Source organism: Cavia porcellus, unplaced genomic scaffold, assembly GCF_034190915.1.
Source record: "Cavia porcellus strain 051 isolate PalLab524CR breed Dunkin Hartley unplaced genomic scaffold, mCavPor4.1 scaffold_10, whole genome shotgun sequence".
NCBI lineage: Eukaryota > Metazoa > Chordata > Mammalia > Rodentia > Caviidae > Cavia > Cavia porcellus.
This window is the reverse complement of record NW_026947493.1, coordinates 72800566-72826231: the sequence shown is the minus strand read 5'-3', so window position 1 is coordinate 72826231 and position 25666 is coordinate 72800566. Positions and strand designations below refer to the sequence as shown.

Sequence of the window (25666 nt, the reverse complement as noted above, 5' to 3'; positions counted from 1 at the left end):
GACTGAAGTACTCAACTACGGTACTTCCATTCATGAACAACACGGTTTGAAAGAAAAGATGGTAGTTTGAAAAGTTACCACTTATAGTTTGTTAACATTTACACTAAAATTTTGAAAACATTCTTTAATTATAAAACATAAAATAATAATGACTGGAAATAAAAGGATATTAATTTTTCCTCATCATTTTTAAATGAACAGGAAAATACTCTTGAAAACAAATGAGTGTAGACTACAGGAATAAGTGGCTCTACACTGATTTAGGGCCTTCATGTTTTATTGCAAGAAATGCCTTTTTCCACCCAATTAACAAGAGTTTGCAATATAAGTTATTCATTTCCCTTTTTACAGTAAAGCAATAAATACAATCATGAAAGCAGAAAACAAAGGTAGGGGGACATTCAAATGGAAAAAACATGGAAGGGGACAATTCAGACATAAATGCAGGCTTAGTCGCTTTTATGTAGTGGTTATTTTGCTTATGTAAGCAATATATGAGTCAATGTAAAAAGTGGTAGAGAAGCTTTTGGCAATTTTTATTAATCACTGGGCAATGTATTAAGAAAAATAAGTTCCTCTTAGGGCACTAAATAATCAGATTATAGACTTCAGAATCGCATCATGTTTTAACTGATTAAAATCTACTAGAATTACAAAATGGGATACTTAGGATACAAGGTGACATCATAATCACTGTCAATAACTTTCAGTCTTAAAAGAGGAATTCAAAGAAATTTATTTCCATCAAAGCTTAAGAGGACTCCATAGCCTAAACAAATGCTGTTTAACTGAAATATTTAACAGGTAAGTTATCAAAAGAAAGTGTGCACTATCACTATAAGTTAAAATGTATTTTTAACATGTCCCAAATATACTTATTAAATATAAAGATATGGTTCTGGTATATAAGAAAATATTTACAACTAATAAAAAGATTATAGAATATATACGTTCTGTAGATAAAAACAAGTAAAACATCTTACAGTCAGGCCAAGGGATTTTTGTAATCAGGTTTAATCCATGCAACTCTTGCAGTACCATTTAGTGAGCATTGCTGGAACACACACATGCATGGAAGGAGCCATCAGTAATCTCGAGTTAAAGTTCATACTGTTTTTTTAGGGCTTGAACATCTTCTAAAGTAAAATGGTTGGTTGTTGTGTCTGAAAGATTGTCCAGCAGCTGTTCAATCTGCTCCTTTTGGCACTTGCCAATGAGTGTCAGCATCATCTGAAAGCAGGCAAGAGTTTTATTGGCCATAAGTAACACTTCTAAAGTTTTAGAAACCCTGAAAAACACCTATCTCTATTATATAAAATACTTTGCCACTTACCTTAAACCTGTCTGCTTTACTTAGATACAAAAGATGCTGATACACCAAGGCAGGATCTTTATCAAAAAGATGATTTTTCAGAGACTGAACGAGGAGAAGGAATATATCCCCTTCGAGTTTGTTACTCAGAAGCACTGGCAAATCTTTGGGGGCCGTGATGGCTAAAAGGTGTGCACAGGCCTCTTGGTCCTGCCTGGTACTGACCGCGTTTAGGACCTGACCAAACTCGTAGGCATTAGCAGGCTTGGAGATGCGAAGGGGCTCAGGGCGCTCGGGGAGCCCAGGGCCTCCATCGCTCTTCTCAGCAGCCGGGCAGACAGCGGATACTTCCTCTGGGCTTTCTTCAGGTTCCTCATCATCACCTCCATTCACCTTCACCGGGGAAAAAAATGAAACTGACACTGGGTGACAGTCACCACATACATCCCGAGTTACAGGTGTCAAATGGGAACTGAAAACCACAAGCAGATCTTCTGTACTTTAGTCAAGTTCTAGTGAAAAATCTAATTTGTTACACATTGTAAAATCTGCACTTTCTTTCAGAAAAATTTTTGGTTTTAAGAACCCAGTTCATAAAAAGTAAAATAGCTTTGTAAATAGTTTTAAATTGAAAATTTAACAGATTTTATTTTTCAATTTTCCACAAATTCACAAAGGAGGACCTATAATAATTTTCTCTTTCATAATAAATTTTACATTTACTGTTCCTTACACTCAACAGAGACGTGAGGTTATATTTTTCAGTTGTCTTAAAACAGCTTTTTCTTCCTTCATTAAACAGAAAAAACTTACAGCTTCTCTTGCCTATTAGCCTTTTCATAAAAGTACAAGAACATATTCATGACAGTCATGAATGTCTATGAATCCATGCTCTGACATTCTCCACTAATGGCAAAGAAAAACATGGGTTATCAGAAATCACAAAGGCAGATGTTACAGTTTCTATCCCGATGTACCCCAAAGCCTCATGTGCTCATAGGTGAGACTTTGGGTGGTGACTGGCCCATGGATGAGTTTACAGCTGAATGTGGTGTTGGAAGCCTGGTCACAGGAGCTGGGCCCCTGCGGGAGTGTCCTGGAAGGGTTTATCTCTTCCCTTTACCCCCTCTCTGCTCCCTGAATGCCATAGCAAGAGCTCTTCTCTATCATGCCTCTCTGCCATGCTGCCCTGCCTTAGAGCCAGTGGAATATGGACTAAACCTCCACAAACCATGAGCCAAAATAAACCCTTTCTCCTTAGGGTTGTGTCTCAGCAATGAGAAAGTAACTAGGACAGCCAGGGAAATCTACATCCTCTGAGGAACCCATCTTAGTTCACGGTGCTAAAAAATTCAATCTGAAAAATCATGGGGTGTGGGTTACAGGGCCCCTGAACCTGAGTCATGTCAAGATTCTCCAGCGCTACCCTGAAGCAAAGTTTGATGGCCAAGGGCTCCGAGAGCACCACGGAGGGCAGCAGGACAAATGACTGGCTGGGAGAGCGGGCAACAGATGGAGACCTTTGGTAATGTAAAGCCCAGTACCAATTGCAGGCCAGTGCTGGCCATCACTGCAGCAAACAAGTTTCATCTTTACAACTGGCTAAATTTCTCAGGGATCATCACAACAGGAATATCACCTTAAAACCTCTGTAAGCCCTCCAAGGAACTTTTTAAAGATAATAAAATATAAATACCTCTTGAATTTCAATTTTCCGTCTCTCTTTGTTGAACGATGCTGTGTTATCTTTGAGGCATCTGGTTACCTCTTCCAGTTCCCTCTTTGCCTCCACAAGATTTGGGTTTAGTAGGAGAACTTTATTGAGGTCAGTTAAGCTTTCCTGATAATTCTGAAAGGAGGAAGACAGAGAAAATAATTTTCATAAAAGACAGAACCTCCCTTGATTAGCCGTGGTGGTTGCATGTGCAAGGAGACCATTAGCACCGATCTCCTGAGGGCCTGTGGGTGAGCCTGCCACAAAGACACACCTTAAAAGAAGGAACACGGGCTGGAGGTTTAGCTCAGCGGCGTAAGCGCCTGCCTTGCAAGCAGGCAGTCGTGAGTTCGATCCCCAGTACCGATAAAAAGGAAAAAGACAAAAATTAAAAAAAAAAAAAAAAAAGAAGGAACACAGAAACTGGACCAAGAAAACAAGTTCCAGTCTGCATCACCATAGCCTTCCCTGTCCTTCACACGTGGCAGCATTCCTGTGCTGGGTGAAAAAATAAAACCAGCAGCCTTGGACCTAACCTCATGAGCTTCGATTTTCTCATTTTTAAAGTAAAAATAAAAACTCGATTCTAATTTACACAAGGCTGTACCCAGGAATGAAAGAATGCATAAACCAAGTGGGACAACAAATCCATGAGGGAGCATGATTCATGTCCTGCTGCCAGGTGGCTTGAGCCGCCAGTGGTATGTGCACGTTAAACCTGTAAGTTACACAAATCGTCATTATTACAGTAAAATCCTTCAGAGTTGCTTACTGTCCAAAATAAGCTGCCGTCAACCTTTAGTGTCACCCCACGTCGGGGATCCCTGCAGTGAGCCTCCAACCTCCTGCCAGTTGTTATGGTGGCTCACAGAGAGAGACAGAGAGACAGAAAAGAGCAAGAGACAAAAGAGCAGTACAGCAGAGATTCCAGGAGACAAGCTGTTCACGAGGAACAAAAGGCCAAGCATGAGGCGGTCAGAACCTGTGCATTGATGGAGCAGGGAATTTAAGGAGGGCTTAACCTAGAACTAAGAGGGTGGAGGTGATCATGCTGTGGGATGTGATCTCAGTCTTAGTGCTGGGAGAGAATGGCTCACCCCTAGGAGATAATGGGAAATCTCAAATGGGTGGTAGGGATAATCCCAAGCCTCTGTTTATCCTTTGGGGAAGTATGCAGAATTAGCCATCGTGAATTTCTGGTCCCCAACAACCCGAGAGTCAGACAAATGCACTGAAGGGGCTGAGGGCAAAGAGAGCCTCTCCAGTTACCAAGACGGCCGCTGGCTCTGGCAGAAGAGACAGACACCACACGCCCAGCCTGTGGGACCCGCCATGCTGCAGAACTACAACTGGATTTCTTGGTTAAGCTAAATTGCAAGGAGGTAACGCACTGCAATAACATGTACCCTGGTTTTCTTGGGGTGGGGGTGTCCCAGCTCTGGGCTTGAACCCAGTAAATGTGAGCCACTTCCCCACCTCGGGATCCCCACCCCTTTTGAGACTGGCCTTGGCTGCCACACCCAGCTGTAACCTTTAAAGCAGTGATGACACATCGGGAACAGGGTGCACTGGAGGCTGAACCACAGATAAGTGGGGCTACTGGTTATGTGACATTCCTGAGACTGGTGGACTGATGTGTCCCTGCCCTGGCCTCAGCAACACAGCACCAGAGTGACCCGGTTACAGGGGTCATTTTAAGTCTGCTCTGACAGGAGGGGAGGTGGTTTCATTTTGTGTTTTATTGTTTTTGAAACAGGCTCTCCCTGTATTGTTCAAACTGGCCTTGAACTCACTATATAGCCCAGGTTGGCCTCTAATTTTCAGCCATCCTCTTGCCACAGCCTCCCAAGTGCTCAGATTACATGAGTGTGCACCAGTCTGCTGTAATCTTTTTTTTTTTTTTTTGAAACAGGATCCCGCTATGTAGTTCAGGCTGGCCTCAAATTAACAGCAATTCTCCTGCCTCAGCCTCCTGAGTGCTAGGATTTTAGGCATGCACCACCATACTCATCTTGTAATTTATCTTCTAAAAGGTAAACTGTTTACAAACCATAGTACATTGTGTACTGTTACCAAATCTCCAGATACTTCTGTGTTACAACAGCACAACTGGAACCTACTAGAAAAAAAAACATGGCATTGCCTAATGGGTCGCCTAAATGTCCTAAGCAGGGACTCCTTGTAAAAGGCACTGGAGTGAGGCAGGAAGGCAAGCTGAGGGAAAAAACCCTTGCCACTGTAAGCATTTCACAAGTATGACTTAACTCTCATGGTAACCTAGAAAATACTCCCATTATTCTCATTTTTGCAGTGAAGAAACTGAGGCTTAGAAAAATGAGCTTTGGGGTGATCACAGCAGCAGTTTCCATTAAGGGGGTGAACCAGCATGCAGGTCAAAGGTGAGATTTGAAAATGAAGATTTGTGAGAGCAACCTTGGGGATGTAGAACCTTGGAGATGAAGTCCAACCTGCAGGACCAGCCAGGGTCGCTTTCACCTGTTCCAGAAGGTCTGCCTGAGAGCAGCCAGCGTGGTCACAAACAGGAAATGCGCTCTGATTAGCGCTAACCACTGGGGCAGGGCAGCAGGAAGGGTGGGGACAGCGCCAGGCAAGGGGAGGCTCCCTTCAGGTCAGTGGTCCCTGAGCCGACCCTGTGCCTGGAGCTGGGACACTGTGGCACAAACGACAGACCGGGCTCATGAGGGGAAACAGTAAAGAAGGCAAGTCACTGAGTGCTGTGGACTAGTGGGATGCAATAGAAGCAAAGGTCTGAGATGGCAGCAAGAGAGCAGTCACCTCTGGCAGCAGCTGTCAGAGCAGAGCAGTCCGAGGAGACAGGCGGCAGCCCTGCAGAGCACGGGCGGGAGCAGATCTCATACCAAGTGTGGCTTGTGCAGAGACTCGGGGATGCCAGTAACCTCAGTGGCCTTCAGAAAACAATGTTATATTTGTTGGCCATAATATTTACTGTAGGAACAGACATGCTCCTTCTATCAAAATAGTGACTATCTCACAAGGTTTTATCCCTGTGGTGTTTTTCACCTTGTAGCATCTTGTAACGGCTGCAGGCTCCTTCAGCAGGTACAGTACTCTGTCTCATTCATCTCGAAAGTAACAATGCCACCCACAACCAGCACTCAGTAAGAGAGGTAAACTGTAAATAAAAGCAAGACATTCAGAGACCTCTGAGGAACACTACATACTTTTCAGCACTGCATGTGCTCAGGCACTACTAAAGCCAGCTAGAAACAAACCAAAGGTCTGAAGCAGCAGAAAGTTCAGCTGGGAGCCACAGGCAGGGCACCTGTACCCACAGCCCCTGGGCTGCTTCCTCCTTCTAGTGACAGATCTGGGCGTGAGTTCTGACGCTCCTTACAAGCAGTGACGGCCTCTGAAGATCCCGAAACTAAACTCACTTGGCGCATACCACAATGTCCTAGACAGATAAGCCTTTTAAAGTCAAACCTGAAAAACAAGCTACCAGCCTCATAATCTAGTAAGATAGGACTACTCAAACTTTCAATTCTCTGTCTGCATCATAATAGAATCTCTAGAATTTATTCTAAGTATAAAATTCCAGTCCTTCCAGTGCTAAATAAAGCTTCTAACCTTTAGGTAGCTGAACAGATTCAAAGAGACAGGTGGTACCAGAGTCTGGATACTGTATAAATGCATGAGTCGTGCAAATCTATCATTTACCCAAATCCATTAGCTCTTCAGATGGTTCCCACCTGGTCTACGATGCCATGATACGGCAGCTCCCTTCCAACAGAACTAGACATTTCCCACTCAGTGATGGGCAAGCAACGAAAAGAACCATCTCCCCTCCCCAAAGCCCATAATTCAAAGCCTCAGAGTGTCACAGTAGCTCTGTTCACAGCAGCCCAGAGCAGGAAACGAGGCATCATCAGCTAGCGAGTACATAAGCAGACTTCATTCATCCCGCTCAGAGTTCAGAAAACAATTCCAGACACACAAGCCGGTGACTCCCCAGGAAAACTCAGAACTGCACATTTATGTTAAAAAGAAGCAAAACATCCCGTGATAAAAGTTAGATTAATGGAGCCAGTGTGATGGTACACACCCACAGTCTCAGCTACCCAGGAGGATGAAGCAGGAGAAGCACAAATTCAAGTCCAGTGTGAGCAGCTTCGCAAGGGGCTGCCTCAAAAGAAAACTGCAAAAGGAGTAGGGGTGTAGGTGAGTGCTCTCGGGGCTCAGCCCCCCTCCAACAATAGATAGGCGGCTGAGAAATAGACAGAGAGATGGACAGACGGGGAAAGGGTGACAAGCAGACGACAGAGGGACATGGGGTACTATCTAAAGACAGCTAAATGTTCTATATCTTGATTAATATGGTGGAGACAAGGAGGAAAAACATTTAATCAACAGTCAATCTATGTGACTCGGATTTTTCTGTGAATCACATTCGATTTTTAAAAAATATTTCAGGTGGGCCTGGGGATTTAGCTCAGTGGCATAAGCACCTGCCTTGCAAGCAGGCGGTCGTGAGCTGGATCCTTGGTACCGATAAAAATGAAAAAGACAAAAAAAAAAAAAAAAGTTCAGGAAATGCATTCTCTACTTTTTTCTGTTTTTCCTGGTAGCGTTATTTTCTTCATACAGAAATACTCATGCGTTGGGCTGGGGATTTAACTCAGCGGCATAAGCACCTACCTTGCAAGCATGGAGTTGTGAGTTCGATCCCCAGTACCAAAAAAAAAAAAAGAAAAAAGAAAACAGAAATACTCGTGTGTTAAGGTCTCCACGCAGAAGAATCTACTAAGGAGAAGTGTACAACACCGTTTCTTTTTCTTTTCTTTTTTTTTTTTTTTTTCCGCCTTTGTCTTTTTTTTTTATCGGTACCAGGGATCGAACTCACAACTACCTGCTTACAAGGCAGGGGCTTATGCCGCTGAGCTAAATCCCCAGCCCCCACAACATTGTTTCTTTCAAACTAAAGTGTGGTTTTCAGAGAGAACAACGCCATTCTGTCATCTCACACTGAGCGACTGCCAGCTCAAGGGCTCAGTCGCAAGCTTCCAAATCTGACATCTCCACCCCCATCCCCAGAGGGGCCCACCTGCCACTCAGGCGCCTCCTCCTGGTGCCAACCCCAGTCTCTGCCACGTTGCTGGTGGCTGTCAGACACTCAGTGACAAAGTCTTCCCTTAAAAGTGACCTTATGGTAAGCGACAATCCTCCTTAAAACAGCAGAACATCAAGGCTTTTAAACTGGAAGGAAGGTCAGAACCCACCCCCACCCTCATCTCAGGGCTGCAGTGTGAGCCCCAGGCGGGGGTCTTAGCCCTGGTGCTGCAGTTCCGAGGATCAAACCTCGGGCAACCCCACTCCCACTCCTGACCCCGAGACTCAGGTCGCGGCAGCTGCGCCCTGTCCGGTGGGAACCCGCGCGCTCACCTGCAGCCCCTTGTGCGCCAGCGCGCGCCGGTAGCGAGCGCTCAGATCGTCGCTGTCCAGCCGGAGCGCGCGGTCGCAGTCCTGCTTAGCCGCTTCGAACTGGCGCAGCTTCAGGTAGCACAGAGCTCTGGCGTAGCACAAGGGAGCGTAGTGTTAGGAGGGGTGAAGAGAGCGAAGGTGGGCAGCTGTGAACACCAGACAAAACGGCCCAGTCTGCTTCTCCACCGCAGTTTCCAACGGAAACCTGAGTTTGACCCCTAGGGTGTTGCTGTCTTGCGGTGAGGGACCACAGTGGGGACAGAAATGCAAACAAAATGCAGGCCCTGCTGCTGCTGCTGGGAGAAGGGGGCCTCGGAAAACCAAGCAGCCATCCAGGAAACAGCTGTTCCGCTCAGGTTTTGGCAAAAAGTTAACAGAGTGGAAACTATCTTTATTCCTCCTGTCACCCCACATTCTACAGTGCTTTGGCGGGGGAGGAGATCACAAAAAGAAAAAATAAATTTTTTTGAGACAGGTTTTTCTATATAGGTCAGGCTGGCCTTGAACACACTACATAGCACAGGCTGGCCTCAAACTTGCAGCAATCCTCCTGCTTCAGCCTCTCCAGTGCTGGGAGTATAGCTGTGCACCACAACAGCCAGCCAGAGTGGCATCATGACCACATATGATAAAGATGGCTCTGAGGCAGGGTTCTAGAACCATCCACCTGTTCCTGCCACATGCATGGAAGATGCTGGTCCCTTCCCTCAGCTTTCCAGAAGAAGGGGGCGCTACTCCCCAGACACCATTCTAGCACACAGGGACCTGGTGACACAGACAGCCGACCTTGCCCTGCCCTGCCACACTGCAGGTCTCCACAACCCTCTCTCAGGGTCACTCCTGAGGACAACTTGTCACACACATGCCTATGACCATGATGCAACATTTTGGCAAATAATTCACTTTTGTCAATTAATTACATTAATTAAGGAATTAACTTATTTTAAAATTATTACTTTAAAAAGAAGTCTATAAAATTACGAAGCACTTGCCGATTTGTGTATATGCCACACTCCTCACTGTTAATCTTTAAGCACTCGGTGTATTTACTAAGAGCATCTTGATAGTTTTTGTCCTTTACATATTGGTTTCCTTCTTCCTTAAGGGCTTTCAACATTTCTTCATCTATGGGATAAAATTTTTAAAAAAGGAGGAAATATTCATATTAGCACTTCTATCTTTAAGTACAGCTATAAATTAATTTGGTCACACAGCATGCTGGTCTAAATAGACAATTTTTAAACAAATTGCAAAGACAAACTGGCCAAAGTAAAAATATATTATTATGAAACCCTTATTTTCAAATTATAAAGTACAATACAAACAATTCTGCAGTGTTATCCATACTGACATGCCTGTTTTTCTCCAGAACTCTGGAGATTTTAACAGAGGCCAGAACTATTTGAGAGAGGAAGAGAATCAAGCCAACCAAGGACAACAGACACAGGTGACCACATGACAAGAGTCACAATTTCAAATACTCCCTGCTGCTCAGGAAAAGCACCTAAACCACTGCATTTTATTTTATTTTATTTTATTTTATTTTATTTTGTACCAGGGATCGAATTCAGGACTGTATGCTTGCAAGGCAGGCGCTTATGCCACTGAGCTAAATTCCCAGCCCCTATTTTTTCACTTATTTATTTTTTAGCAGTACTGGTGGGCATTGAACCCAGGACCCTGCATATTCTAGGCAAACATCTACCACTGAGCTACCTCTCTGCCCCATTTTGCTAGGACCCTACTAAGTTGCCTGGCTGGCCTGAAACTTCCTGTCCTCCTCCAGCCTCCCAAGCGGCTGGTGTGAGAGACACCTCAAAGCATTTTCTCTAACCCAATCCACTGCCTCAGGTAGTGCTTTGACAACAGTACTGTGCTTCAAACCTTTCACTGAGCTGCAGGGATGGTGGATTCAGTCTTTGAAACATAAATACAAATAGCTTTAGTATTCAGCTCGACAATTATTTCGTGACTAATGTCAAAACGACCTTTTAAAGCCTAAAGTGAGCATCTACCTAGTGCCCCAGGCATCCTGTTTTTATTCACATTTCCCTTCCAACATTTCTCTAGGCTATGGTCTACTCAAGAGCTTAATTCTTTTTCTTCTTAGTGATATTGCTAACAACATTTATTTACACAGTTAACACATGAACCAAGTATTGTACAGGCAACCCTCCCTTTATTCCTGAGAATCACCTCCTGAGACAGCTATCAGGATCTCCTTTCCTGTACTTTAGAACATGAGAGCTGTAAAGCGATTTTTAAAATCTTTTCTCTTTGGAGACAGGTTTCACTGTGTAGTGCAGGCTGGCCTTGAACTCACTGCAATCTTCCTGCCTCAGCCTCCTGAGTGCTGGATTTCAACAATGTACCTCCCTGCCCAGTTTTAAAGCAACTTCCTAAGAGCAAGAAGTTAAGGAGAGAGAGAAAAAGACCCTAATCACTGATGCCACAGTTCAGGATCTCTCTTTGTGCTTTACTGTGGAAATAAACACAGGGACCAAGACACCCTGCAGGAGGAAAGAACACAAGCTCCCCAAAACCTGAGATGCTGGCTGAGGCGAGGCTACCAGAGTCTCTGTGGTTGGGGGTGGCCTGTGACCCGGGACACCATGCTCTCAGTGGCTCTGAGGTGGGCACCACAGGAATGGGTGACAGCTTCTCCCGCCAACTTGGTCCATCCAGCTCCATCAAGATTCTTGTTAGTCTAAAAAGAAAAGGAGTTTCCTCTATCAATCTGCAATTGGCTTTTAAATCAGTGAAAGCCAGATCAATAGTAAGCCTGACAAACACCATACCCCCGTGTGCTTCCCTGTAGAAACTACTTTCTCTTCACAAGAACAAAAATGCCTTATTTCTTTCTTTCTTTCTTTCTTTCTTTCTTTCTTTATTTTTGGTCTTTTTAAAACAGTTTCACTATGCAGCTCAGGCTGACCTTGAACTCACTTTGTAGCTAAGGCTGGCCTCAAACTCAAGGCAATCCCCCGCCTCTGCCTCCCAAATGCTCGGATTACAGGCCTGTGCCACCATGCCTGGCCCTAAACTAAAATGCTTTTCAAAAGGACCTTTAAAAGTTGCCACTAGTGCTATAACTTCAGAACATTTTCTTTCTTTTTTCAATTGAGATGGGACCCTGACTAGCCTTGAATGCTAAATCCTCCTGCCTCAGTCTCCCAAGTAGCCTGGATTACAGGCATCTACCGCTGCACCTGGCTAAACTATGTTCTAATCAAAAGAAAAAAAATCAAGACATTTTATATTCATTTAATTTTTTTTAGTATATACACAACAGAATTTTAATTTTTGAAAAAATGACATAGAAGCTGGGTGTGATGGTGCACTCCTGTAATCCCAGCACGCAGGAGGCTGAGGCAGGTGAATCATTTGCAAGTTCGAGACCAGCCTGGGCTACAAAGTGAGCCCAAGGCCAGCCTAATTATGCCTTTGGGATGAATCTACATTTGGGGGGGGGGGCGGTTCTTAATCTGTTTTTTAACAAAGGGACTTCCCATGACTGAGACACTTTACTGGTAATTAACAGAATATATCTTAGTTAGTTAATCTTGTGGCTCTATGTATGTTTCCTGTGAAAAACATTTAGACTTATACATAGACAATTATAACACATATACTTCCCTTTGGTTTCTTAGACTGAAAGTTCAGGGGCTGGGGATTTAGCTCAATGGCACAAGTGCCTGCCTGGCAAGCACAAGGTCCTGAGTTTGATCCCAGTACAAATTAAAAAAAAAAAAAATGTAGGCTATATGCATTCCAGTTTTCAATGCTTTGCTTAAAATCATTTCTCTGATATATCAGAATACAGAATTAAATAGTCTATCTTGGAATTTAAGATCTTTAACATAGCATCTGGACTCTAATAAGTAGTCAAAGAATATTTGCTAACAAGAATTTTTTAAAAAATTCTTTGTCTGAGATACATTACCTTCAACTGAAATTTCAATAGTGATCTTTGGTGATGATAACTCAGTCTCATTATTTTATTGTAAAAAAATTTGAAAATTAATGTATAACCATCCACAATTGCAGAAGAAAATTAAAAGCTTTTGAAAAAAGAATTTTTAAGCAAAATTTATATTGGTCGCAGAGAGGAAGAAAGGAAAAAGCAGCTGGAAAGAGGTGACATGTAACCAGGGAAGAAATGAATTATGCAGGAAAATGTAACATGTTAAGATTCCTAGAGAAGGGGCTGGGGATTTAGCTCAGCGGCATAAGCACCTGCCTTGCAAACAGGCGGTCGTGAGTTCGATCCCTGGTACCAATAAAAAAAAATTAAATTAAATTTAAAAAAAAGATTCCTAGAGAGGAATAAGGTTGATGGAAGACAGAAACAAAATAAGCCCAATGCTTAAATTTTTAAAAAAAATGGTAAGGTGCTGATAATTTTGCACAATGAACTGAAATAGATGGAAGCATAAATGTGGGACTCACAAAAAGAATGATATGATGTTAAAGAGAAGTATTTTATATTTTCTTTAAATGGCAAAACCAGATAAGGTCTCTTCATGTTTCATAAAACAATGTGTCAACAAGAGCCGTTCAGTTAAAAAATAACTGGGACTCAACTGATCTGAAAACAACCCTTTTGGGTACACACACAAAACAGAATACAAACCTCAGAAAGTTACATATAAAATCTCCGCATAGCCCAGCAGTCCCACTCGCGTGCACATACAGAAAGGAAGTGAAATCGAAAACTTAGCCGTGAACGTTCAGAGCAGCTCAATTCACAAGAGCTGCCAGATAGAAACCACCCAAATGGCCATCCCTGCTAAGTGGGGAAGGGAGAAATGAGATCCACTGGTTATTATTTAACCACAAAAACAAAAAAATGCGGTGCTGGTCTCTGCGAGACCACGATTGAACCCTGAGAATGGCATGCTGTGTCAGAAGCCAAACACAGAAAGTCACACAGCGCATGATTTTCTATTTAAAGGAAATGCCCAAAATAGATAAATCCACAGAAGACAGAAGGCAGACTGGCCGTTGGCAGGGGCGGGCGGGGAGAAGGGAAAGGCTGCTCGATAGGCACGGGTTCCCTTCCTGGGTGAAGAAATGCCCCAAACCAGAAGGAAGCGGAAGCTGCCCAACACTGAGTGTGCTCGGCTGCGGCTGTAAGATAGCTAACTTTACATCCTGAGTTTTATCTTACTTACCAAAATCAAAGTATAATGCAAAAAATTGAGAAAAAGCAGTCACAGTCTCTCTGACGTATTTCTCCCTCCACCCATCAGTCAATTACTGATTCAATCTGCCACTTGAAATGTCTCTTTTGATTTCCAGGTACTGGTCCTCCCACCACCACCCCAGGCCACATCTGCAACTCTTTGTTTTTTATTTTGAGACACAGTCTCACTAAGTTGCCCTGATTGAGCTTAAAATTACCGTCCTCCTGCCTCAGCCTCCGAGCGTGCTGGAATCCCAAACAGGCACCACTACACGTGGCTCTGAAATGTATCAGCCCTTCCTCTACATCAGATGCCTCAGGAATCTCCCCACCTGATGTTTCACTAAATCTTCTGACCAAGAAATTGTTTCTTCCATCTACATCTTGACCTTAAGGAGCTCCTAGTACAGTGTCAGGACAAGAAGTTCACAAAAAAGAGTCATAGAAAAGGGGCACCCAATCCGGGTGGGTGGCGAAAGGCGCTCAGTGTTATGGGGCACTGGGAATGGGAACCTAAGGGGTGTCAGGCAAAGGCATTTCCTGCAGGAAGCAGGTTCTCTCCTAAAGGATGAGATGGAGCCAAACAGAGCCAGCAAGGACAGAGCCTTCCGACACAGGGAAACACCAGGCAGATCGAAGCCTGACCAAGGAGCTCCAGAGGCCTGAGGATGCATCTTGTTCCACGCTGCCAGGAGCAACCAGTACAAGCCGAGATTCTCCCACTCACACTGCTTGGAGACCGGAAGTACTGTGGATTTTGGATTTTTTTCCCAAAGAATTTTAAAATACTTGCATATATAATAGATGTAACACAATGCCATGGGGCCAGGACTCCAGTCTAAATCCAATTCATTAAAGTTTCATAAACAGCTTGTACACATAGCCTGAATGTAGTTTTATACAGTGTTTTTAGTGTACCTCTAGGTACACTAGGAGATTAAACCCAGGACTTTTGCAGTGAACAACATCCCCTGCCCTTATTTTTTATTTTGAGAGAGAGTCTGACCAAGTTGATAAACATCCCAGGCTTCAATCTGCAATCCCCGTCCTGAGCCTCCCACAGTGCGGGGATTATAGGTGTGTGCTACCATGCTTGGCTCAGCGCACTGCATTTTGACTATGCCATGAGCTCAGGTGTGAAAGTTTTTACTTGTAGTTTCAGGTAGGCACTTTGAGGGCAAGGGGTTTGACAGGGTCTCACTCTGTAGTTCAGGTTGGTCTTGAACTCACAGCGCTCCTCCTGTCTCAGCCTCCCTAGAGCAGGGTTACAGGCATGCACCACTACACCCAGCCAGGTAGCATTCTAAATGTTTCAGACTTTGGAACATTTTGGACTTCAGATTTTCATGAATTAAAAATGTGCCACCTATGAAGATATAGGCATATCACTTTCTTCTTATCAGACTGGCATCAGACAAGTTCCAGGAGCCACCAAAGGCAAGCTCCAGGGACCGGGTGTCAGCTCTGCGTCCAGCCTTCACAATGGTTTCCTCCGGAGTGGGCTGGGGCCACACGGGAAGGCAGGGCCTGTTTCAGAAAGTGAATAAATGCAGAACGTGCATTCTCATCCTCTGCAGTTTTCCTCGCGGTCTGACGCCCTCCCTGTCCCATTCCTGCATCACCTGAAGCACTCTTGCTGCCATAGAGTGGCATGCCTCCGCCTGACTGCCTAACGGACGGTCTTTCCTGGGAATCATCTGTCTTATGTAACTTTCCCTCCTCACCATATTGCGGTTTGCTGACTGACAGAGACCAGATCACGTTTCTCCTCTTGCCGTTTCCAGGGGGAGAAGGGCACAGGCTAACAGGCCAGCACGGGGTGCAGTGCACACACAAGCGCCGGTCGGGTGAATTGGATTCCAGGGTATTACACAGAACCAGAAGCATCATCCAACTCATAATTTTCAAATGTCACCTGAAATCAATTTATGAAGTCTGGAGATTATGTTTCTGGGAGCAGTGGGGGTGCTGGGTATGGAGCCCTGGGCCTCCCAAATGCTACCCCAACTCTGAGGTCTTAGCATGCTTCCCTTCTCATACCCTTGGAGTAGATCATGAGGGGAATGAAGCAGATCATGATGTGAATGAGACCCAAACGCTTTGATGCTTCACATCCAAAGACTAATACTCCTTTGAGTCAGTGGCTATTTACAAGGGAACCTAGCACCGAGCAGGGTGATCAAGACCTCCAACCCCGGGCCAGCAGCAGAGACACTGACTCCCGCTCACGGAGGTGGTGCCCATAAACCCCTGCCCTGCTGTCCTGGCAGAAGATTCCTGTGAGCTGCTCGCTGCTCTCATGGACTTTGTCCTAGAGTTAGTACTGATTTATGACCCAGTAAAACCACCTTCCTAACACCATAGGTACTGATGCAGCCCTGTGAGCTGTTCTTTGTGTCATTAAAAAAAATTTGGGGGGGGGGGTGTGATTTAGCTCAGTGGGTAAGTGCCTGCGTGGCAAGTGTAAGGTCGTGAGTTCAATCCTGGTACCAAAGGAAAAAAAAGGTTTTTTTACTGCTCAGTAATAAATGATCCAAGAAACAAACATAAGGGTGCTAGAGGACAACTCAAAATTTCTGAAGGCTCTCTAAAATAAAATTTAAAAGAAATAAATTAACTCAAAATTTCTGAAGAAATAGTTAGAAATTAAGCTAGAGAGAGGCATTTGGTTTGATGGAGTGGAAGACGGCAATCATTCCTGGAAAGTACATAACCAAGAACATGTTTACACTCTGACATTTTGTTCTGGAAGGCAGGAGAAGGGGAAAGAACACGCTTCCATTACAGAACAGCTAGCGCTTAGCTGGCCGTCCGAGACTAGATTACCTGTTAACACTGTCATTTGCTAGCTGGAGTCCAGAGTCTATTTGCAACACGGTCTTATAATCCACGTAAGCCTTGCCATACTGCTCTAAAGTCTCATAGGCCATGGCTCGTCGCAGAAGAGGTTTCATGGAGAATGGATGGAGTTCCAGGGCTCTGAGAAGGCAGAAACACCACATGTCACTTACTCTGAAAATTATACATAACTGAATATATACTGCAGCAGTGGGACTCTCAAATATGTACATAATCTGCTATTTTATCCTGGGAGCCTGGAAAAACACCAGAAGGGCAAGCCCAGAGGCACCCAGCAGACACTCAACAGATTCACATTACTGACAGATTAAAAGGATATTCTTACCCATCTATGTATTTAATAAGGTAGCTTAGTACAGAACCACAAAAACTTGCACTGTATTTTCAGAATCCACTCTCTCAAACTTCCTACAGTTCATTATGATTGACTTACTGCAAAGATGTGTTCAAAACAGACCAGATAAAGTCAAGGAACTAAAAATTTTATAATGTCTTGTAAATCACAAATTTTCATCATGCATTTTGTTTTTGTACCAGGAATTGAATTCATGACTGGGTTGCCAGTCAGGCGCTATGCTGCTGAGCTATATCCCTGGCTCTATCCTGTATTTTCTAGTCTAAAAAGTGTTTCCAACATTACTAAAGATGCATTTCAAGGTTGCATTCTTTGGTTTTATTCGCAGTAACTATTTAAAGCTAGTCTAATACTTAACATACTTCCCTATATTCTGAAATAAAATATACACTCAGACTATCCCTATGAATGAAAATGATTGAACCCTTGGTTTTAATCATGTGAATCGAGCCAGGCATGGGGGTGCACACCTGTAATCCCAGTACTCAGGAGGCTGAGGCAGAGGATTGCTGTGAGTCTGAGGCCAGCCTGGGCTACACAATTAATTCAAGGCCAGCCTGAGCTACACGGAGAAATCTTGTCTCAGAAAACAAACAAACAAAAATAAAAATAATCATGTAAAGCGACGAAGGCCTTCAGCTCCATGTTCCACGGATCCCAGCATAGGCTCTGGAATGCTGGGATCTCACAAAGAGCCTGTGCCTGATACAACCTCTACCAGATGCTCCACACTGCGGACACCAAATGTGTACTTTGTGCCAACTCTTGCGCTATAAGCAGTTCATATACCGAATACTAAACCTGCCTCCAGGACAGCAAGAGTGAGGGCTGCTTTAACTTTACTTTGCAATACTCTTAAAAATCTGCTGTCTCCATTTGCCTCCACTGACCTGGCAAGGAGAAAGCTTACAGAGTGCCTGCTGCACGCCGGGCCCTGCAGAATTTCTCTTCTCAACAAACCTGTAAGGTAAACATTAGAGTGTTCCCTAGGCAGGCGAGGAAACTGAGGGACACACGGAGTGATGTGTTCTTGCGTCAGTTCTTTTGGGAACCAGCTGCAAGAAGGCAAGCGCACTGCCTGTCCTGAATGCCACTAGACCCATGCCCAGTCCTGAGGCGACGCCTTGCCATGAGCAGCTCAGCAAACACCTCCAAACAGAACCCTTGCAGCTGTACTCTTCCTAACACACATCCATGCACACACGCACCCACACACAGATGCACACATATGTGCAGACATGCACACATGTGCTACCCATGAAGGAACCGAGTCACCTTCCACTTGGACTCCCTCACGACTTTCCACAGCAAACAGTTCCTCAACTGCCCTTTCAGAAGCCTACCTAGAATCAGTCTCAGAGAAAGTATTCTAGGACAGCCATTAAACCAACTGCTATTGGCTTCATTTCTCTGAAAAATAACCAAATCACACCGGCCCAGTGCTCTGAATGTGAGTGATTTTAATGATCATCTTTGAGCTGCACTGTGTGTTTTGTTTTCTGTAGTAGGTTTGTCTTACTTTTGTAATCAGTAAACATCATTTGAAAATAAAATTAAAATGAAGTAAAACCACTGAAGCACTAGACAGCAGATCCTCGGGCATCCAGGACCGTGGCCCGTCCTACCGTCTGAAATCTAAACAATGAACGTGTCCCTCTCACAAGCATGCAGACCTCCAGTGCTCCGGGGAACATTCAGTCAATCAAGATACTCCTAAACGAAGCCTAGGATTGAAAACTAATACATGAGGCTTTTAATTTTTAGTATTTTATAGTATAATAAATGCAAGGTGATTTTTTTGCCCTTTAACTGCAATCCTGAAAATAAAATGTGAGCTTATAAATGAAAATTCTACTAATGCAAAAAAAAAAACCCATTCACATACCAAGCACACAGAACTTTTAAGTCAGAGTTGTCTATTCAAGTTAATAAAATTAAGACCCTGGGGAGTCTCCTAATCTCAAATCTTTTAAAGATAAGCAACAGCAGAGGATCGCTAGACAACATTCATTTGATTTAGTCTCTCAAAATATCTCCAGTGGAAAACCACTGAAAGGTTCTTGGGGTGGTTTAGATAACCCAAAATGTTCTCTGAAAAATGGGAAAAACATTTTTGAAGCTCTTAAAACAATTATGAGAATAAAAAATCTCTAGGACAGTGGTTCTCAAACTTTTGTTAGCCTTAATGAGCTCTTTGCCTGTCTCTCCCGGAGGCTGAACACAGAAACATGCACGACTGTGAGGATAAAAACAGGGCCAGGGGTTCCCCAGGACTCCAGGAAGAAGGCACTTGGGAAACCCTGAGAACAAGTATAGACATTTACAATTCAGATGGAAGGCTTTCCCAGCGTACATAAAACAAGTCACTTCACAGGCTGTTTTTCTCCATGCCCTTATTTTAAATTTTGCCCATGTAAGTTTTCCTTTTTCAGTGTCTCAGGCAGGGTCCCACCTGTCCAGTAAAGAGAGCTCATAGAGCTCTTTAAACAGCGAAGATAATTAACTGAAAAGCTCACGAAGAAATTTCCTAAAACATGTAGTCTTTGGAAGGTAAAATGATAGTCACACTGGCTGCTAATGAAGGATTCCTGCTTCATAGAGATGTAAATGTGTCTGCTTTTCAACACCTCACCAAGATGCGTCCTGGCTTCTCAGGCATTGAGCCAGGTTGGAGAATCAGTTTTGGAGGAAAACCACCTCTCACTGGGCACTATCTCCATGCCCCTCCTGCCGGGACTTGCGCTCCAGCTATCAAAAAAGCATCTAAGTAGGTCGGCCTCTAAGGAGATCAGCACTCACCAGCAGAGCCGGATTCCTTGGCTAGAATGCACCGCTCCCTTAAGGATGCCACACCTAAACAAGGGGCGCCCACCCTCTCCCCAGAGCCCACCTCTAACAAAGCTAGCTGCCATGCTAGCCTCCCTGGACACCGTGACTGGACTCCCATCTCCAATATAGGATCTCACTCACTACATCATTCAGGCAGGCGTAGATTTATGCTGCCATCGAACTCATGCCACCTTCAACAATCTCGACAAAGAATGGAGAGAATCCACTGTTTTCCAGCAGCTCTCACTTCAGGGGTCTCAAGCTTTAAGTAAAGAATCCTGGTTTTGCTCACTCTAGGAAGGCCCGAGACCAATCTGAAGGTGGTGTACTAGAAACAAACACGAGTTGAGAGGGTGTCAGCTGTGAGTCACGCGGTGCCTGGAATCTAACAAATGCACACGTCTTGTCAGTTACTTACAGGCATGTTCTAGGTTTGGTGGGAAAAGAAAGAAAAAAACCCGACATTCCTGGCATTTGTCAGTTTTCATGGTATCTACAAGGGCAACATGGTAGATTTCAGGCTATTAGTATAATAGTAAAAATCCATGTCATAGGCAACATATCACAGGCAGACAGAGCCAGGCTCTCAGTAGAGTCAGTGTAGAAACATTTTAGCTGTAGGAGGAGGCACATCCCAAAAGATGGAATGACTACACCTACATACTTCCCCTAGGTCCCCGATGAACAGCAGTGATTGATATTCTAAGTAGGTGTCCATTGCCTTGGGTAGAGGAAAGTCCCCTTTGGTCTATGTACACTTGCTACGTGACTTGCTTCTCCATTAGACCCCCATTTAATCAATATTACCTAAATGACTGAACTTGTAATCTTATTGGTTGACCACTGTTTTGTCCCATCTCATACCTACCTTGTGATTTCGCGTTGGGTCAATATCACCCAAGCAACTACACTTGTAATCTTACTAGCTGATCATACTTTTGTTGTGCTTTGAACCCACCTCACCTCCTAGTTTTGCTCTGTAGAACACCCTTGAGAAGCAAGGTCCCCTGGGCCATCCACTCAGGACTCCTTTCTGTCCCTCTTGGACAGAAGCTTTCTTTTCCTAAATAAATATTCTCAGCTCTTAACCTCTGCTGTTCCTAGAATTCATTCTTCAATTTTAGAGAAGGTGAACTCAGTGTATCTGACATCTAGCAGGCTAGCAGGTTGGGAGTTATATTTCCATTATATTATTTGGGTTATTTGGGGGTTCTCTGTCATCTCTGTACCAATCTGACTCATCCAGTCCACAGAATCCTGAAAATACAACAATTAGCTGATGTGAGACAGGATGGGTCAGGCCAAAATATAATTTATGTTAAATGTGAATATATAAAATTGGGGGGGGGGAATCCAAGTGCTTCAAGGTCTTTTTTCTAAACTGTAGGCACAAAGACTAGCAAATTTTACTCATATCAGTAAACTGATAATGCCAATGAAAGAAACAGTAAGCTGGTCAACCTTGTAAACAGTGCCCACATGATTTATTAGTCCAAAGTAGAGCTTCTGAGACTGAAAAGGGGTGACAGTTACTAATTTATACAAGTTAACAGGAATAAACCAAGACTGTGTTAGTCAAACTAGAACAAGACATTTTTTTCAAGCTAGGTAAGTAATAACTTCTTGCCAAAGGGCTTCTGAAGCAGGCTCATTACCTGATGGTAAAAGAAAACTGTGTATTTAGCCATCCTGGTGGGTTACTCGCTGAGTTACCACCGTGCTTCAAAGGGGCCAAAGCTCTGTGAGACATGGTTCCTGAGCCCAAGGAGTTTAAAGCCATAAGGAGCTACAGAGATGACCAAGTGGCAGTACCAGGTGTTAGAGATCGGCTCGTGATCAGGAGGCGGGGACCGGGGATTTAAGAAGCAAAGAGGAACCCAAGGCATCACCCTCCTCCAGCCAAGGAGGTGGTGAGCGGAAATGGTCCACGCCCAAGTATGGGCACAAAGCTGAGGCAGGCAGGTGGGGAGACAGAGAAGTTCGTCACTGGCTAGATGAGCTCAAAGTCCCGCTCAGAAACAACTCGAGCACCAGGCTGCTTCAGGAGTTCTCTGAGGCAGCACCGTCTGCCGCCAGTTGCTGAGCTTCTGCAGCAGTCAAGGGGTGAATCAGGCTGGGGGCAGAGGCGAAATAAAGTGTGCACGGCTTTCCCTGTCTTCATACATGAGAGTAAAGAATGATTTTCGTGCATTAGTCAACCCATTGAGCTTAACACGGTTTTAAGAGGTTAGAGTCTTATGCAAAAAAGCAGGACGGTTACAAACACTGACAGCAACAAGATCTTGGCCAAACTATACTTGACAAAGTACAAAAGTAAATGTTCTTTTACCTGTTACAATCTTGAATGCAGCCGCTGCAGTTTCCTTCTTTTAGGTAACACGCTGCTCTGTTTGAATATAAGATACTTAGCTCACCCGCACTTTCACTTCCTAAAATCACATGATATGAAATACAGTTAAAATCCATTAGCAAAATCACATTTGGACAGAACTGCAGGATGCTCGCGGGCTCGGCGACGCTGCGGCCCTGTCCCGCCCGTCCTGCAGAGGTCGCGGCGGGGCTCGCCCAGATCTGCACCGCGCCCGCTCGCACCCGGGGGGACCCTGTGGCCACCCCACCCCGGCCCGGCCCGGCCCGCGCGGCGCCCCCTACCTGCAGGCTCCAGCCGCCCGATCGCCGCCGAGTAGCTGCGCGCCGCCTCGCCGAACTGCCCTCCGCGGAACAGCGCGTTGCCCTGGTTCTTCAGGCCGGCGGGGTCGGCGGGGGCGGCGGGGTTGGCGGCGGCCGCGGGGTCCCCGGAGCTCCCCGCTTGGCCCCGCACGGCGGGGGCCGTGGGCCGCCGCTGGGCCCCGCCCGGCCGGCCTCCGCGCTCCGCCCGGCCGCTCGCCTTCCTGGCCGTGTTGCCCATGGCGCGCGCGGCCGCTGCGGGGAGAGAGCGGGCCGGCGTCGGCACCACGGGACGGGCGGAGCCGCGAGGTGCCCGGCCCCGGCCCCCGGCGCTTCCTGCGGACACAGGGCCCGGCTCCGGCCCCAACTTTTAACTCTTTAAACGCTCGAGGGCTGGAGGGTGAAAACCCGGCAGCTCGGGAGCCTTTGCTGCACCCACCCTGCTTGTGCTCCGGACGCAGGAATGAATGGTGAATGAATGAATGAATGAATGAATGAATGAATGAATGAATGAATGAAGTTACTAGAACTCTATGGACTCATGCCTGGCACCCACTGCCGATGGACAATTTCCGCACTTTAAAGAGTTGCGAGAGAAAAAAAATCCTGTGAACGCAGAAGTCAAATGATTTTTTAAGCCATTTCTAAATGATCTTAACAGACGAGTCACATGAAATAGACTATCGTTGTTAAACTTAAATAAGGGAGCCTTAAATACAGTGAATTTTCCATTCCGAAGCATTATTGAAACTAAAATTTCCCTTGAATCTGACTGAAAATTTTCACGTATAATAACTTTAATAACTAATAGCTAAATGTACCGTTTTTAAATATTTCACTGGTGTCATGGATATTTAAAACAAACCAATCATTTCAAGGCACTGTTAAAAAGCACATAAATACCGAGTTGTCTCTTTTATCAAGTTTCTTTCTCCTTCATGAATAGTGTGGCCAAGATTTGAGGGATAAAAAACCACAGTTATAGCCAGATGTGGTAATTCACGCCTGTAATCCCAGGACTCCAGAGGTTGAGGCAGGAGGATCGTTGCAAGTTCGAGACCAACCTAGGCTACAAAGCAAGCTCAAGGCCAGCCTGAACGGCGCAAAGAGACCCTGTCTCAAAAAGACAAAAAAACAAAAAAACCCCCACAGTTATGTAAGTGAAAATCAGTGGATGATTGATCATCTTACGACAAGTGCTGTGTATGAAGACACATTAATTAAAAGTTTTTAATATAGCAGCCTAACATCTGGTTCACCAACCAATTATTAAAACAATAAAAATATTTCATTATAGAAATAAATCCCAGATGGGCCCAGTGCGATGGTTAGAGCAAGGCTCCAGGTTCACTGGTGTCTGCTATTCCAGGGCTCATGGAAAGCACAGGTCTGCAGCCACTGCATCAACCCGCAAGACCCTCATACACATCAGCATTAATCCCGGTTCCAAGTACCAGCTTTCCCACTTTAAAAAGAGGCAAGAGAGATGCAAGGAAAAAGCTAAGACCTAAAAACAGAGCTAGAAACGAGCATGACTGGGACTTGAATTAAAAATTGAAATACTCCTAGACTAGGCAGGTAGTCCTCGGAAAGTAAACAGCTGGTGTCACAAGCCTGTAATCCCAGCACTTGGGAGGCAGGAGGCAGAGACAGGAGGAGCACAGTGAACTGGAGACCAGCCTGGGATACATAATGAGCTCAAGGCCAGCCTGAACTACATAATGAGACTCCATCTAGAAGAAGAAGAAAAAAAGGAAGAGGAAGAGGAAGGAAGAGAAGAAGGAGGAGAATGAGAAGGAGGAGAAGGAGGAGAAGGAGGAGAAGGAAAAGGAGAAGAAGTGGTAAATAAAGGCCCAAACAAGGAAAACCTGTGTCTTGTTGCGTATGGTTCTAGCCATGGGACAATGTAGAGGGGCTGTCCAGAAAGCCATACATACAGCAGAGGAGTGACCTTTTTCAGAGACAGTGACTTGGAAGCTGCCAACATATAAAGGATCCTCAGAGTTTGGAATGGGATCACCAGAGCCTCCAAAGGGTCCCTAAGAAATAATAATACTTGTAGAGTGAACAGAGAAAGAATCTCCAATGGAGATAGAAAAATGCCTAGAGAGAAAAAACAGGTAGATGTACCACTTCAGAAAGCAGGAATATATTGGCAAGAAAGAAATGGACAATAGCAAATATTCAAAAGAGGAACAGTCAATGGTGTGAGCTTGGGTGGCATACTGGAGTAGCTGCTAGATACAAAAATAATAATAATCTACAATAAGATACTAGCAAGCTTGATTCAACAACGTATTAAAAAGATCACATACCATGACCAAGTGGGATTTATCTCATGAATTTAAATGTAATTCAAAAGTAGGAAGTTAATGCCACTATATCATATTAACAAAACAAAGGGGGAAAATACTACATGATCATCACAATTATTGCTAAAAAAGCATTTAGCAAAATCCAATATCCTTTCATGATAAAAGTACTCAGAAAACTAGACACAGATATGAAATTCCTCAACAGGAAAAATATGGATCAATGACTTTAACAGAACATCTAAAACACAAAAAATCTTAGAAGAAATATAGGAATAAACCTTCACAATCTTGGATTTAACAATGGATTTTTAGATATGACATCAAAAAAAGACAAAAGAAAAAATTGCACTCCATCATAGCTAAAACTTTTTTGGGCAGGCATGGTGGCACACGTGCCTGTGATCCTGGCACTAGGAAAGGCTGAGACAGGAGAATTGCAGGCCCTTACTTGGTCCACTCAGTGACTTAGCAAGACACTGTCTCACAATAAAACATAAGGGATGAGGATGTAACTCAGTGGTAGAGAGCCCTTAGGTTCAATTCCTACTATCTTGAATTAATCAATTAATTTAAAAATTTTTGCAAATCATATTGTTAAGAAAGTAAAAAGAAGTGATGCATGCCAGTAATTCCAGTACTTGGGAGGCTGAGGCAGGAGGATCCTGAGCTCAAGACCAGTCTGAATTATGGAGCAAGACCCTATCTCAAAAATCACCCAAAAAAATAAAGAAAGAAAGAAAATATACACAGAATAAGATTTTAAAATCATATATCTATCTGATAAGGATTTAGTACCCACAATATATAAAGGATACTTACAATTCAGTAGTTAAAAACAACCCAATTAAAGATGGACAAAGGACTTGAATAGACAGCCAAACCCACATGAAATGACTTTGTTCAACACTCATTAGGGACATGCAAGCCAAAATCTAAGAGACCACTTCACACTGGCCGCCATATCTATAAT

The 25666-nt window shown here is 44.3% G+C and overlaps 1 protein-coding gene across 2 annotated transcripts in view; it reads right to left on the bottom strand.

The window, feature by feature from the left end:
* Nucleotides 1-259: 259 nt before the first annotated feature.
* Spag1 (sperm associated antigen 1) overlaps nucleotides 260-25666 on the bottom strand; it is a 63519-nt gene continuing 38112 nt past the window's right edge. Inside the window, exons 11-19 of one of the 2 annotated variants that reach the window (XM_063257618.1) lie at nucleotides 22367-22636; nucleotides 22044-22143; nucleotides 16498-16650; nucleotides 11057-11193; nucleotides 9479-9611; nucleotides 8448-8574; nucleotides 3009-3161; nucleotides 1334-1705; nucleotides 260-1230 (exon numbers count right to left, since the gene is read on the bottom strand). In XM_063257618.1, coding sequence (XP_063113688.1) covers nucleotides 1099-1230; nucleotides 1334-1705; nucleotides 3009-3161; nucleotides 8448-8574; nucleotides 9479-9611; nucleotides 11057-11193; nucleotides 16498-16650; nucleotides 22044-22143; nucleotides 22367-22636 — 1577 coding nt within the window. In that variant the 3' untranslated portion in view covers nucleotides 260-1098. Of the gene's footprint in view, nucleotides 1231-1333; nucleotides 1706-3008; nucleotides 3162-8447; nucleotides 8575-9478; nucleotides 9612-11029; nucleotides 11194-16497; nucleotides 16651-22043; nucleotides 22144-22366; nucleotides 22637-25666 lie in introns of both variants that reach the window. The other variant, XM_063257617.1, reaches the window with a different exon arrangement.